General features: G+C 38.7%; 6 protein-coding genes across 8 annotated transcripts in view; 2 read left to right on the forward strand and 4 right to left on the reverse strand.

The window, feature by feature from the left end:
- Nucleotides 1-114: 114 nt before the first annotated feature.
- On the forward strand, nucleotides 115-2,680 carry Gga (Golgi-localized, gamma-adaptin ear containing, ARF binding protein). The gene is made up of 7 exons (XM_008199351.3): nucleotides 115-271; nucleotides 329-894; nucleotides 942-1,161; nucleotides 1,208-1,447; nucleotides 1,505-1,622; nucleotides 1,667-2,144; nucleotides 2,191-2,680. Exons 1-7 carry the CDS (start codon nucleotides 232-234, stop codon nucleotides 2,389-2,391), a joined length of 1,863 nt encoding a protein of 620 aa, XP_008197573.2. The 5' UTR covers nucleotides 115-231; the 3' UTR covers nucleotides 2,392-2,680.
- On the reverse strand, nucleotides 2,668-4,399 carry Lst8. The gene is made up of 5 exons (XM_967886.4): nucleotides 4,140-4,399; nucleotides 3,728-4,093; nucleotides 3,478-3,680; nucleotides 3,291-3,433; nucleotides 2,668-2,838 (listed from the first exon to the last, which is right to left on the reverse strand). The coding sequence occupies exons 1-5, from the start codon at nucleotides 4,257-4,259 to the stop codon at nucleotides 2,723-2,725; spliced, it is 948 nt and encodes a 315-aa protein (XP_972979.1). The 5' UTR covers nucleotides 4,260-4,399; the 3' UTR covers nucleotides 2,668-2,722.
- An 823-nt stretch (nucleotides 4,400-5,222) lies between these two features.
- On the reverse strand, nucleotides 5,223-6,274 carry LOC661778 (uncharacterized). The gene is made up of 5 exons (XM_967919.5): nucleotides 6,115-6,274; nucleotides 5,902-6,059; nucleotides 5,636-5,855; nucleotides 5,460-5,589; nucleotides 5,223-5,410 (listed from the first exon to the last, which is right to left on the reverse strand). Exons 1-5 carry the CDS (start codon nucleotides 6,152-6,154, stop codon nucleotides 5,278-5,280), a joined length of 681 nt encoding a protein of 226 aa, XP_973012.2. The 5' UTR covers nucleotides 6,155-6,274; the 3' UTR covers nucleotides 5,223-5,277.
- A 952-nt stretch (nucleotides 6,275-7,226) lies between these two features.
- On the reverse strand, nucleotides 7,227-8,280 carry LOC661814 (uncharacterized). Its single transcript, XM_967952.5, has 4 exons — nucleotides 8,141-8,280; nucleotides 7,936-8,090; nucleotides 7,662-7,884; nucleotides 7,227-7,613 (listed from the first exon to the last, which is right to left on the reverse strand). The coding sequence occupies exons 1-4, from the start codon at nucleotides 8,175-8,177 to the stop codon at nucleotides 7,318-7,320; spliced, it is 711 nt and encodes a 236-aa protein (XP_973045.1). The 5' UTR covers nucleotides 8,178-8,280; the 3' UTR covers nucleotides 7,227-7,317.
- A 1,770-nt stretch (nucleotides 8,281-10,050) lies between these two features.
- Nlp (Nucleoplasmin) lies at nucleotides 10,051-11,558 on the reverse strand. Of its 2 annotated transcripts, XM_008199350.3 has the most exons (4): nucleotides 11,399-11,558; nucleotides 10,655-11,049; nucleotides 10,497-10,559; nucleotides 10,051-10,443 (listed from the first exon to the last, which is right to left on the reverse strand). In XM_008199350.3, exons 1-4 carry the CDS (start codon nucleotides 11,418-11,420, stop codon nucleotides 10,339-10,341), a joined length of 585 nt encoding a protein of 194 aa, XP_008197572.1. In that variant the 5' UTR covers nucleotides 11,421-11,558; the 3' UTR covers nucleotides 10,051-10,338. The 2 variants fall into 2 exon arrangements, with proteins under 2 accessions (XP_008197572.1, XP_973085.1); XM_967992.5 differs by lacking the exon at nucleotides 10,497-10,559.
- Nucleotides 11,559-11,790: 232 nt separating this feature from the next.
- The window catches only part of LOC661990 (uncharacterized protein), a 42,552-nt gene continuing 40,719 nt past the window's right edge, over nucleotides 11,791-13,623 (forward strand). For both annotated transcript variants that reach the window (XM_064354693.1, XM_064354694.1), the window contains exon 1: nucleotides 11,791-12,206. In XM_064354693.1, coding sequence (XP_064210763.1) covers nucleotides 12,089-12,206 — 118 coding nt within the window. In that variant the 5' untranslated portion in view covers nucleotides 11,791-12,088. The remainder of the gene's footprint in view (nucleotides 12,207-13,623) is intronic.

Below are 13,623 nucleotides of genomic sequence, written 5' to 3' on the forward strand. Positions count from 1 at the left end.
ATACTTGTAGCTACGTAATAATAAGCAATCGGAATAAATGTAAGGGTATAAGAAAACTCACCTTTTGCCCCATTTTTCGTAAATTTTCAAGCACTTTTTCACAGCACCATTTTAAATTTTCACCCAGTGTCGGCAACATTGCGCCGTAAACCCCCAAAAAGCTGGTGACAGAAGTTTGACGTTTAAGTGACATGAAAATAAAATGATTGAAACAATTTAAAAACCCATAAAATGGATTTGGTGACTCAAACTAGTCTCGAAGCCCTGCTTTGTAAGCCAGTCCCTCCCTTATCTGAAAAAATCACGCCCCACTTTTGTGTAATTCCAGTAAAAGCCACAAACTCCCAAAACCAAAACATTGACACCGCCGCTGTTGAGGCCTTCTGCGCCCTTGTAAACAAAGAGAAAGATGGGGCACACATCGGGGTTAAAGTGATAGCAAACCGGCTTCCTTCGGGTAACGAGAAAGAGCTGCTCCAAACGCTCAACATCCTGGATACGTGCATGAGCAAATGTGGCACAGCTTTCCAGTCAGAAGTCGGCAAATTCCGGTTTCTGAACGAAATGATTAAGCTAGTTTCGCCCAAATATCTGGGGTCGCAGACGCCGCTCGTGGTGAAGCAAAAGGTGCTGCAACTAATGTACATTTGGACCCTGGACTACCCCAAAGAAACGAAGATAAAGGAGGCGTACGATATGCTGCGAAAGCAGGGCGTTATCAAGGAAATCCCGAACCCCAACATAGTACAAAACGCCAACATTCCGAGGAAAAAGGCCGCGAATTCCGTGTTCCAAGACGAGGAGAAATCAAAAATTTTGCAAAAGCTGCTGCAAAGTAAAGACCCCGAGGACATCCAAGCCGCCAATTGGCTCATTAAAAGTATGGTCAAGGAGGTAACAAATCACTCTTGCGTTTCAAATTTCACAAACTGTGACTCTAGGACGATAAAAGGGCGGAATTAAAGAGCCGGCGCGTTTCCGAGCTTGAATCAGTACAAAACAATGTGAGATTATTGAATGAAATGCTCGATTCGTACAAACCAGGCATTTCTTCCGCCGATGAGCTGGACCTTATTAAAGAGCTGCATCAAAGTTGTGAACGCCTGAGACCAAATTTAATGAAGCTAACCGCAGAGACACAACAAAATGAAGAAATCTTAGGTCAGTAAAATTCACAAATCAATCAAATCAAAACAGTTTTGTCCAGGTGATGTTTTGCAAGCAAGCGATGAGTTGAGCCAAGTTTTTGGCAAGTATAACAGGATTATTGTGCAGGGAGTTAGTGTCGTGGACGATGGCAATGCCTTGCTTGATTTTGAGGGCGCAGACGAGGCTCAGTGTCGGAACTCTGATACCAAAGAAATTGACGTTTTATGTGATATTTTCAACGCTTCAAACATTCCGGACTCTGCTGATATTTTGAAACCTGTTTCAGTATTAACTTGTGGTACGTTCCTAATCCAGTACAGCTGGTTTCAAGTTGTAAAAAAAATTGTAATTTCAGATAAAAACGAAAATGGGAAAGAGGTGAATAAATTCAAAGCCTTGGAAGAGTTGGACGTTTTGAGCGAACACTTAATTAAGGAAAATCTCCCAACTAGCAGACAAGGCACTTTTAATAAGTATGGGTCTAGTTTGTTGGTTTTGTCCTAATGCTAGTTTCTAGTAAGCAAGACAAAATCCCCATGAATCTTCTTACAAAGCTATCTGAGACGAAACCAGCTCAGAGTAACGGAAAGAACGAAACGATTAGTGAATCTCTAAGTCTAGATTTGAGTTATTTAATAAGCAAACCAAAAGACGAACCAAAGACAAACACAATGGAAAATTCCACTGATGACTGTTTGGTGGACATAGCTGACGAGAAAATGCTGGAAGCTGGGGAAACCCCCCAACGAAAGCCCAGCTTAACTGACCCGGCAAAAAATGAAATAAAACTGAACGACATTTTTATCAAATTGGAAGATATCAAGCCAAGTCCCGTCCCACCTCTCACGATTTTAAACGAGAGGAACGGAATCACAATAACCCTGCATTTCGTGAAAGACAAGCCCCGAGACGACGTGCATGTCTTTGTTGTGACCACAATTAACAAAAACGAGATGCCTTTGACTAACTACCTGTTCCAGGCTGTGGTACCTAAGGTACGCTAACACAAATTAATTTCATGTACTGACTGCCAAGTTCCAGGGCTGCAAAGTCAAACTGCAACCTCCCTCAGCAACCACCCTCCCGGCTTACAACCCGTTCCTGCCCCCTTCTGCCATAACCCAAATTATGCTGATCGCAAATCCTGATGATGTACAAGTTTTTCTCAAGTTTTTTGTAAGTTTTGTAATGGACGAAGAGACTTGTACTGAAATCGGCGAGGTTGAAACTCTTCCAATGTAAAGCATTTTAATTTTAGTGTAATTAAATCGTGCTTAAGTCAATTTATTAATACAAAGGGGTTCGTGCCATTTTAGCATAAATGTGGGCACTTTCATTTCCGTACTTATGTTGATCTGTTGCACTTGAGGCCAGTATTATACTGCACGTTGCATGACATGTTCCATTCGCGATGGGTCAACAAAAGACATACTTTAAGCGGCTTGAATTAGTCAGTTTTACTTAATTAGAGACTGAAGATATCTACAGGTATTATTTTTCTCAAATAATTTAAATATATCATCAAAACTCATTTTGTTGTTTTAATAACTTAAGTAACAATTTACACAAGAAATCACACTGCACAATCCCTAAATGCCAAGGCTGTGACCGCCTTTTGGTGCCCTGCGTACTCCTTTTCCATAGTACCCTTCTCTATGTTCCATATTTTTGCAGTATAGTCAGAGGAAGCTGAAACAAGCAATCATTAGGCGAAAAGTTTCCATGATTAAATGGAAAATGAGCTTTTTTTTAAATAAAATTGCAAAGCATTTTTTTTTGCGGAAACTGTGTTTTTGAAATTGCCTAATTTGATATAAAACATACAGCATAAACAAAAAATATACATGACTTCAGACTAGATTTTTCTGGCCTAAAACAGAAATTATTGGTACTAGTAGTAAGGTATTCATGTTTAGATCTTCTGAGTAAATTTATTAAGATTTAAATAAATATTCTAGGCATTTATAAATAAACAAACTTGGTAATCTGCACAAAACACCAATTAAGAATTGTTTGATTTAGAAAGACACTAGAAATCATTAATCAATTATTTAACATTTTAATTTTTTTCGTAAAGGAAATAGCTTGATAAACCTAATATTTAAGCCCTCCTTCGTCTTTTCAATATTATTTTAACCCACCTGTGAAAACGTATTGCGAGTCCGAGCTGAAGGCAGCGTCCCACACCCATCTCTGATTCTCCTGCTTCAGTTCCTGTCTCAAACTAAAATCACTAGTGTTCCAAATTTTGGCGGTTTGGTCCGCTGATGTGGTCACTAAATACCTACACAGCGAAATTTATTCGGAAAAAATTCACCGGGACTTTACCTCGAATCTGGGCTAAATTCGCACTTTAGTGCGTGTCTTTTATGAGCGTCAAACTTGTGTTTGGGGTTCATTTTGGTCGGTTCGTCGATCTGCCCCGACTTGAGGCTCCAGATGTAACAGCGGCCTTTGTTGTTCACAGCCGCCATGTGCGTCCCCAGAGGGTCAATCGCAATGTCCAGAATCATAGCGTCGCTTTCAGGAATCTGAATTGAACCGTTTAACTGTCGTTGTTGCCAATTAGGCGACTTACTAGTTGTTCATTGTGGTCGGTTTTCAAGTCCCACCTGTATATAATCCCGCTCTGGTCGCCTACGAACAACTCCACCTGGTTGGGGTGCAGGCAAACACAGGTCACAGGGGCCTGGACTTCGAAAATTTTGGGACACTGGGTGCCTTTCGATTTCAAGTCCCACAGACGCACCCTGCAGTCTTCACCCCCGGAGTACATCCACCTACCGTCAACCTCGAAACCCACATCCGTCACGTTTTTAGTGATTCCGTCGTAGTTTACAATGGGGTTCGAGTTATTTGAGTTTAAGTCGTACATGTAAATGTGTTGGTAACTCGCGGCTGCTAGCAGTTGCTTATCGGGGGTTATTTCCAGAGCGTTAACTTGCTGAAAATCTCTTATTTTCGAGGGTGGTTTTTGGTTGATTTCTTACAGATTCGGCATGTTGCATTGTTCTGTAACAAATACCGGAATGTGTGTGCCATAATTTGATGGTGTGGTCGTAGCCCCCAGTCGCTAAGATCACTTGGTCCATCTCAGACTTATCAAACATGATTAAGTGCGTCAGTGTAACACATCAAAATCACGTATTTTTTTAGTTTGAAGGAAATAAACACAATTTGTGCGAAAATGTGAGGTTGGGTTTCTTGTCACTTTGACGTTTTGAAGTATGGGAAAGAGGAGAAAAATGGATCAGAGGATCCAGATGTTGCCATAAAAAATCATCACAAAAACTAAATTCGAATTTATAATTTTCCTACATCGCCACAGCAATATTTTTATACAAACTCCGCAAATCTCTATATCACAAGAATTTTGGGAAATTTTCATAAAGATTTTGATTCAACAATTCAAAAAACTGCTACAATCAGTAACTGTAAAATTATAAGTTATTACTATTTTTTATGTTATAGAAATATTATTTAGTGTGGAATTAGTAAAAAAATGTGAACTCAAGACGTTTACGAAAGAAATATAGACTTAAAAAAAGAATTTAGGATTTTTTTCAGATTTTTTTTTAATTTATTTATTGCACATTTAGTTAGTTAGTGCTCCAGTTTTTAAACACCCGCCTGTATATTAAATTTTGTAAAGGATTAACAAAAATAATGGATTCAACAATGATAACATTATCCAGAATGACAAATAATAATAAATCTATTCTGGAAAGTAGTGAACACCTAACATTTGAAATAAATAACAATTAATTGATTTCGACAATGAACCTATTTCTGCAACAAAGAAAAGTAGAATTTAGCACAGTCTTAACATTATTGTTTGACTTATTGTGTTCGCAATTGTGTGATAAACCGTAACGAAATATTGCATTTCTGTTGTCACTTGGCATGTTTTTATGTACTTCCATTCTGATAGTTTATTATCTATTTTTAATTAAATATTTAAAAACGATTAAACTAAACCAAATTATGTATGAATGACTTACAGAGAATAAAACGTTATAGTTGCCTTATTTCAGTGTAAACTTGGGAATTAAGTCATTAAATAAAGTCCAAGATCAAATACAATCACATTTATTTACAAAATGCACACTTCGTGAGATTATTCCTGCTTTAAACGGCATTGAGATGAGAGCAGGGCGCGACAGCAGCGTCAAAAACTCCAAGAATTGCGTTCCTTGTCTTCTGGTTTTTGCAAGAAAGTGTGGCTCGTTTCTGAATACACGTTCTCAAATCGGTGATCGAACTGCAAACTCGTCAATCACCCCAAATCCAGCTGCAAAACCGATACATACCTACAAAGCTCGCTCTGTGTTGGAATATTTTCTTTGTATTTCTGGCCGAGAGCTTTGACTTTCTCCTCACAAGCGTCCATTTCCGTGTTGGCTTCTTCCAAGTCCTCCCACAAGCATGGGTTGATCAATTCTGCCAAAAATTAGCGTTTTGTTTCTCAAGCGTGTAATTTACTTACCGAAAATCGACTCTCCGCTCTGTTTGCACAAATGCTCAGCGACTGAGACGATGCTCTTCATCCCCAGGTTGGGCAGGCCTCTGGCCTTTTCGGGCAGACAGTCGTTGACGACTTTGAGCAAAGGGGCGGTGCAGTTGATGGTGTAAGCGTGGATGGCTTCGCATATTGTCAGAGAGTCGTCCACTTTGTCATCACATTCGGAGAATTCTTTAACGGCCACCTGAAATCCAGTCCTGGAGTTTTTGCAAAAAGAAACCGTTTTTTACTTTTAGTTTTTCCGAAACTCCAGGGCAGTGTTTCTCCAACTTTTCCAAACCATCGTCCAAGTGCTCACGTTGTCCGTGCAAGTACTTCTTAAGGTGTCTGGACTTGATGTGTTCCAAGACCTCCTCACTGCTGTCGTCACATTGAACACTGCTAATCGCTGGGAAAATTAAGAAAGGTGTGACTTGTAGTAACATTAAGCGAGTGTGACTTACCCACGAAGAGGGCTAAGGCAACAAAGACGAATTTCCTCATGATTGCTATTTTCACAACAAATGAATATTTGGAAAGTAAGCTAATTTGGCTTTATATAATATTGGACTTAATAGTTATCAGTTGATAAGTCCTTTATTTACAGGAAGGTTATCATTCGATTAATGTATTTTCAAAACATATCTGTTTAAAAATTCAAACACAGCAGGCTCTACCTCGTGGGAGAAAAAATGTCTTCAGTGGAGGTTTTTCGAAACGATTTTCTAATGTGCTATCTTATCTTGCACAATAAACATTAACTGAATCACACTGTATACGGCAAACAATTTTTATTGCAAAACAAGCCTTGTAAGCCGAATTTTTTTCACTGTCACCCACAAATAATAAATATTTTGCGGAGACTTTATTTATGCATAATTTTGGAGCAATTAGTGAGAAGTAAACAGATTAAGAGCGATGTTGATGCAGGAAATATTCCACTTGGCATACATTTTTAAAATCTACAAGAATCAATATGCGAATTTTTCTAAATTATTTTCCCAAAGCGTTTAAATTTAAACAGGTAGGTTACACTATTGACTGAAAAACAGTTACGAATTAAATTTCTCAGTTATCGTTTGTTTATAAAAATATGCAAAAGGTGTTGCCAAGCGTTTTTTGATTATGGAATAAATTCTCGATTTCGTTCAACAAAAAAAAAAAGAATTACATGGAATGTGTTTATAAAACTGTTACATCAGTCAAATTTATCGTCAAAACGTTCAATATTTACATCAACAAGTTTTGTGATTAAAGGAGGACGTCTAAAAGTTTCACCCGTTGACTCTTTTAATCATTGAAAAGTTGATTACAATTGACCTTAGTAACATTTACTTAAACACAAGACTGCAAGATAACGATAAATAATTTCCTGGGTAGCAGAACGTCAATAGTCACAATAATCAAATAAAAATCATAATTGCGTACAAGCAATATTAATTAATGATCCTAAACTTGATTAGTAATTAATTAAGTGTAATTGGGCGTCACGTGTCCTTATTTTTCGATTTTAAAGACTTCCATGACCTAATAACGCATTAAAGACTGTTATTAATTGGTAAATTCCATTCAAAGCTACAGTTCGGAGATAATTTATTTATAGTAGGTACATTACGTATGTTAATTTTTACAATTATTTATTATTAAGGGGGTGTTTGAGTAAGGAATTATTTGTCTAAAATTTCAACTTCGTTGATGTAGTTGGTCTCGAGTTGGTTTTTGGAGACTCCGCTGCAGGGGGCCATCATGGCGTCAAACATCCCCATGAAGGACTCCTTGGTGATGGCATTTCCGCACGATTCGTCCAAATGCTCCTTCAGACAGGGTTTCATCGACTGGGCAAACTCGCAAATGTCTGATTTCGTGGGCGACTTCTTCTTAAACTGCTGCAGTTTGGTCCTCATCCTGCGCCCGCATCGCATGGTCTTGTAGTTGGTTTTGTAGACGCAGTGGTTGGCCAGTTCTGTTTAAAACCACTGTTAACACATCCCCCGATTGGTGAAATACAAACCAAAGATGTGCTCGCCGTCTGTCTTGCACAAATAATTCACAGCCGAGTGGACAGATGCGAAGACCAGGTCTGGAACCCCCTTGGACTCCTCAGGGACGCAGGACTCCAAAAGCGAGCTCATGGGCTTGGAGCAGCGCATGAAGTGGTTTTTCATGGCGGAGCAGGCGGTTTCGGAGTTTTCGTCGATTTGGTCGGAGCATTTTTTCAGCTCATAGAGCGCGTTCTGGAAAAGTCTATTGTAGGGAGCTGTTTGGTTCATTAAGGGGGTTTTTACGTCCAGCTCGTCGTCTTTCCCAGGGCAGAGACTTTCGAATTCGTGGCGAAGTCGCTCGGTTTGGCTGCGCTCTCTCAGATATTGCAAATATCTGGCAGAGTCGCTGCTGCTGGACACTGGAAAGCTGGAGTACTGGCATGTGGCCAGATTGAAAACTGTCAAATGTTAAAATTATTTTTTTTGTAAAATGTTTTTGGTTAATTACCAGCGAAAGATGCAAGAGCGATTATGAGAGACTTCATTTTGGTTTGCAGTCAAAGCACTGACTAAGAAACAGTTAAAGTCGGGTATATTTATAACGTTGTGTAAAGGCTGTGTTATCTAAAAAGAGAGTCGAGAGATGAATTTATAACTCGTCTTTATACAAGTTTATAACTTCAAGGAATCGGAATTTTGAACCGGTAATAATTAAATGTGAAAACGATCATTTCCTTCATTTGTCATGTAGGTGTAGATACATTTTTTTAGTTTTCCTGCACCGGGATTCCCTTTCCGAAAACGCAAATCTTACAGTTTGTTTGTCTAATAAAACGATAAGAGCAGAAGGAAAGATCATCCAGTGTCGTCATGTCTCGGGTCATTTTAAATTTCTCGTGAAATAAGATTACTAATTACAAAAAATTCGCTGAAATTGCATATTTACATGAAATAATAAATAAAATTGAGAAAAAAGCAGAAGAGACGATTTATCGGAATAATAACTATAGATAACAATTAATTAGTTACCTATTTAACATCAAAATTAATTTCAATACAATTTATTTGACAACCGTACGTGTTTTTGGGATAACATAATTATTGTGAACCTGTTAAAATCCGCTAATATAAATTTTTACATGTTTTGTACTATCATTTTTTTTAATTATAATAACAAAGGTCATTTTATGCTACGACCGAACAAAATATTATTTTATGACATGTTTGAAAAGTATAAATAAGTATTGTTTTTAAGCTAGATATTTGGTGGATGCGCCGGGAAAATTTTAAATCTTGGTGTAGTAGACACGAAAAATAAACTTTTTTAGTAGTTAATTGATTTTAAAATTTTAAATCTAATTTCAAATGTAAAATATTGTACATCTTATTCAATTGGAATCCTTTTCTCAGCTTTAGCAGTAGACCAGTGTCAGGAAAATAATTGGAAATATTTTATACAGAACGTTTTTATTTCGATTAAAAATGCATTCGTTTATTATTTAAACAAAAGATAAAAAAACAATATTAATTATGTTTGTAGTTTAGAAAATAAAAAAGACAAAAGCAAAATATATTAACTTCTGATATGATGCATTATAATAAATATGTAACAATCACAGTCATTACAAGTTTCATAAAAATGTGAAAAATATTGCTCTCATCTCAGAAGGAGATCTGAATCATTAATCAAACAGAAAAAAGACAAAGAACTTGATTTACGTTGTGTAAGTAGCGTAATGTAATTTGTAGGCACCATTGATTTTTTATCACAAATGTGGAGTAACCACATGAGTGTAAAAAACTAGTGCTGAGGTGTACATTTTTAATGTTGATTCTTAAGTATCATTTGATTCACTGTTGGTATATCATTCTCAACTTCTAAGACTATGCAACCAACATTACAAAAAATACACCTTTTTTAATCATTATTTTCTCAACTTTACGGACGATTTAACTTAGATTTTGTGTTGATCTTATTATACCAGTTTCGTCAGTCAGGTAAAAAGTAATAAATTGGCTCATTTTAACCACGCTGTTTGAATAGCAGTCTTTTATGGGCAGATTTTGAACAAAGCGCCTGTAGCCGAAGTGTGTAACATTTAAAAAGCCCTCTCGGCGAAAGGGCGCTAGTAATAAAAGTACGTAAGTACGCTAGTTGAGTACGTAAACAAATCTATAATTATTAGAACAAAACCCGAAGTCAGTACCATTCTGTTTCTCACATCACAAATTAAACTAATAGTTAATTCAGCATCTGATTTGCACGTTCACGTTACCAGTCTGGAGCGTTGGAGTAATCAGATGCTCAGATAAATGGGGTAACTTATAACGCTATATTTTTTATTACTTTTGTTTAAATTTCGAGTTAAAAAAAATTGGGAGTTTAAGGGAAAAGGGGGAAAACAAAATAAACTCGTATTATTAGAAAAAAACTATTTTAATGAGATTGTAGTATTTACAAACAACTGAATTTCACAAATAAATACCTAAACAGGTTTCTTTCGTCTTACATACTTCACATAAAATTAGTTATGGAATAAAAGAAATTGGATCATTGTCATAAAACACTTCAACATTTAAATCACCTACTTATAATGGTCCTTTGAAAATGAAGTTCACAGAAAATTGAAAATAATACAGTCCAATTCCAATGAGACAAACAAAAAATGACAAAATGAAAATGATTTAAAAAAAATAAGAACTTAATTACTTCTTTGCTTTGCTGTTGTTCTTAACAGGAGTTTTGCCTTTTGAATTATTCATAGTTTTGGCCTTTTTGCTTTTGGGTTCCTCATCATCCTCGTCTTCCTCCTAAACAACGAAAAACAAAATGAATTGTAACAACAATCACCTAACAATCACACCTTATCGCTAGACTTTCCATTTGAAACTTTGCGTTTGTTTGTTCTACTATTCTTCATTTCATCCTACAAGAATTCCAAATTCAGTTAATTTCTCAAAACAATTTAGGCAATGAGGAATAGTAGAATTGGAAACAGTACAGGAAACAACACACACTTACAGCCCCTTCTTCGCCTTCCTCGTCCTCAATCATCTCCTCTTCCATCTCGTCCATTTCATCGAACTCCTCCATGGGGCTCCCAATGAGGTGGTGCCCTATTATGTGCACAGGGCCGTTGCCTTGTACCAGACTGAACGTAACTGGAGGGTCGGGGAATGACAAATCTAAGAGAACTTGGTTGTTTGCACCACCGGCTTTTAACGAGGCAATTGGAATTTTAACAGAGTCCTTCCAGGTCATTGCCTCAACCTGAACCACATTCACTTCACCCTCCGTGGCATCGGGCCCCACCAACGCCTGCTTGATTATGAGCTTGTGGCCGCCTTGGTAGTCCTCCGCCCCTTTGGCTTCCGGGTCCCACACCTCACTAGCCTTCGCCCCCTTCAGCGTCAAAGCTGCAAAACCACCAACTCCATCAAAAACCCACGAACCATAACGTAAACCCCAACTTTGGGCCCCATCTTAGGTGGGAAATCTCGAAACGGAAACGCCGGAAACTACTCGCATGGGCGGAATTTGGGCACTTTTGCGTTAAATACTCGCAAAAATGGTGAAAATTGTCGCGCATTGTTGAAAGTTTCGAACAATTCTACTAGAATAATGTAAACAATGGCCGTCAATAATGGCGCGCAAATAGCCGGCATCACAACAAAATTTGTACGCGTTTTCGCTGGAAAGGAGAGGCCGGAGCGGAAAACGACGCGCTCGGGAAGAAAATTAAGGGTTTCGGCTTGCTATACGTACCAAAGAAATATTCGTCGGCCATTGTAATTCACAGATGTTTACAGATAATTAGAGCACTGCACGTGACTAGAAGCCGGCAAAGCAAACGGATCGAAGACGAAAAGAGAGTGCGTTTTCTGCGTTGGCTAATGGCGATTGCCGTTAACAACTGACGGTGGGGAGGATTTTGCGCCGTGGCTAAGGTCACACCACAAAAAATGCCCAGCTCAAATAAATGCTTCCTCCAAATTGTGGCCTTTAATCAAACGTAAATTATTCAGGAGTGCGAACTGGACTAAGCAATGTCTTAAAATTAATTATAATCTGTCTTAAAACTACTAATACACGACTGTTGTAATTGAAAATGTGTCTCTCTAGCCACAGCCTGCGCAGAGGGCTACTTTCCACCCGACGCTCAAATTCAAATCAAAATCTGAAATCATTTCGAAATTTTAATAAATCGCCCTGCGCTAATAAAGAAATGTGGTTTAATTAGTAAAAGTGCCGCAGTTAAATATTGCAGACCGTTTCGATTTGTTTCTCTCGATTAGCGTGACATTTTATCATTAACAAGAAAATAGTCAAAACAACATCCAACGTGGACCAATAAAATGGACACAAGTCCGATCTGTCACCTGTCGCTGTTTCCTAACCTGAAACCCACTAGAGTGCAGAACAATGTTCGATGAATTACGTGTCCCCTAAACGAAAATGTTCAAATATCTCAGTGTTTTTGTAATAATTGGATTTATTTTTTTCATCCAGTGTAGCAAAAATGAAGACAATGATGTTTTTGTTCCAACCAAAGAGTGGCAAACGGTTAGAAAAGGTAAGTCGTAGTTTTCCTAGTTTTTAAGACTAACAGTTGGGTTCTAACGTAAACTGGTATTTAATGGACTGCGGCACCTGTTTTGCATGTTCTCACATCACGTTGTGTTTGTCCACGCACTTTTAACACGAGATAGCTTCCAGCACGTATAACAAAGGGGCGGTTAGGGGCAAAGCACGCTTTTCACAGTCGTAGGCTTGGAGGTATTGTAGGCAGTGTCTCACTAACTCACGTAGGCATTCACGTAGGTAGTGTAGTGTTGCAGCCACGAGTAATTAGTCCAGTCGTTCTGCTTGGTTGAAAAGGGCGCAAAGGCGAGCAAAATATTGCTGAAAGTGGCGTCTTCGTGAAGTTGCATATTTCACAAAGACATTTTCCCCATTTTGGCAGTATTTTTCTGGACTGTCGACCGAATAAAAGCGAACTGTTTTTCACGACAGGTCAAAAAATCCCCAAAGGACTCCACGTTAGGATAAACCTCGAGACCGGAGAGACCGAGGCGAAACTGTTAGACGAGGCCCCCGAGGATAAAACCAGGGCCTTATCGGCCTTGCCCACAGAGAACTCGAAATCCACACTTGGGGAGGCCGTTACAGACACTTACACCCCAGACGAGTTAAAAAAAATCAAAAACGAATTCCGCAGTTACGATGAGATTAAGAAAACTCTCGGCGATTTGAAGCTGACGCCGAAAATGGACGCGGAAATAATCGCGGATTTGTTGCAAAGACACCAGGAGGTGGTGGACAAAACCGAGTTGTTGAAAATCCTCGAGGATCTGGATTTTCTGGCACACCAGTACGACAACGCGCGCGAGTTCGTCAAACAAAACGGCTTCCGGGAAATTATTTACAAAAATTTGAATTCCACCGATTCGGAGGTTAAAAAAGAGACGCTAAAACTGATGACTGCCTTGATGCAGAACAACGTGAACCCGAAAATCCACGCGCTTGAGAGCGGCGCAGTTGGGGTTTTGCTACGTCTAGTCAATTTTGAGTCAGATTTGGGGGTGAAAACGCGGGCTTTGAGTGCGCTGGGGGCGCTCTTGCGGTCCTTTCCGGCCGCTCAACGCAAGTTCGTTGAAAGCGGGGGGCTGTCGGTGTTGAGCAAGTTTTTCGATAGTGACGATATCAAGCTGCAAATTAAGTTGGTCACGATGATTTCGGATCTGTTGGTCGAGCACGAATATTCAGTCGTTGATGAGAACTTGAGCAAGTATTACGTGAAATTTGACTTGACCAAGCGCATACTCGAGCATGATTGGTGCAAAAAGTTGAATAAGCTGCTGTTAGGGTTGTTGATAACTGATAAGGACGATCACGATTCAGTCGAGAAGTGTCTCACGGCCATGCATTCCTTGCGGGCGCATTGTGGCGACAAGTACGAGAAAGACTTGATCACGAATCTGAGAAAACGC

This window comes from Tribolium castaneum, chromosome 2, assembly GCF_031307605.1.
Source record: "Tribolium castaneum strain GA2 chromosome 2, icTriCast1.1, whole genome shotgun sequence".
Lineage (NCBI taxonomy): Eukaryota > Metazoa > Arthropoda > Insecta > Coleoptera > Tenebrionidae > Tribolium > Tribolium castaneum.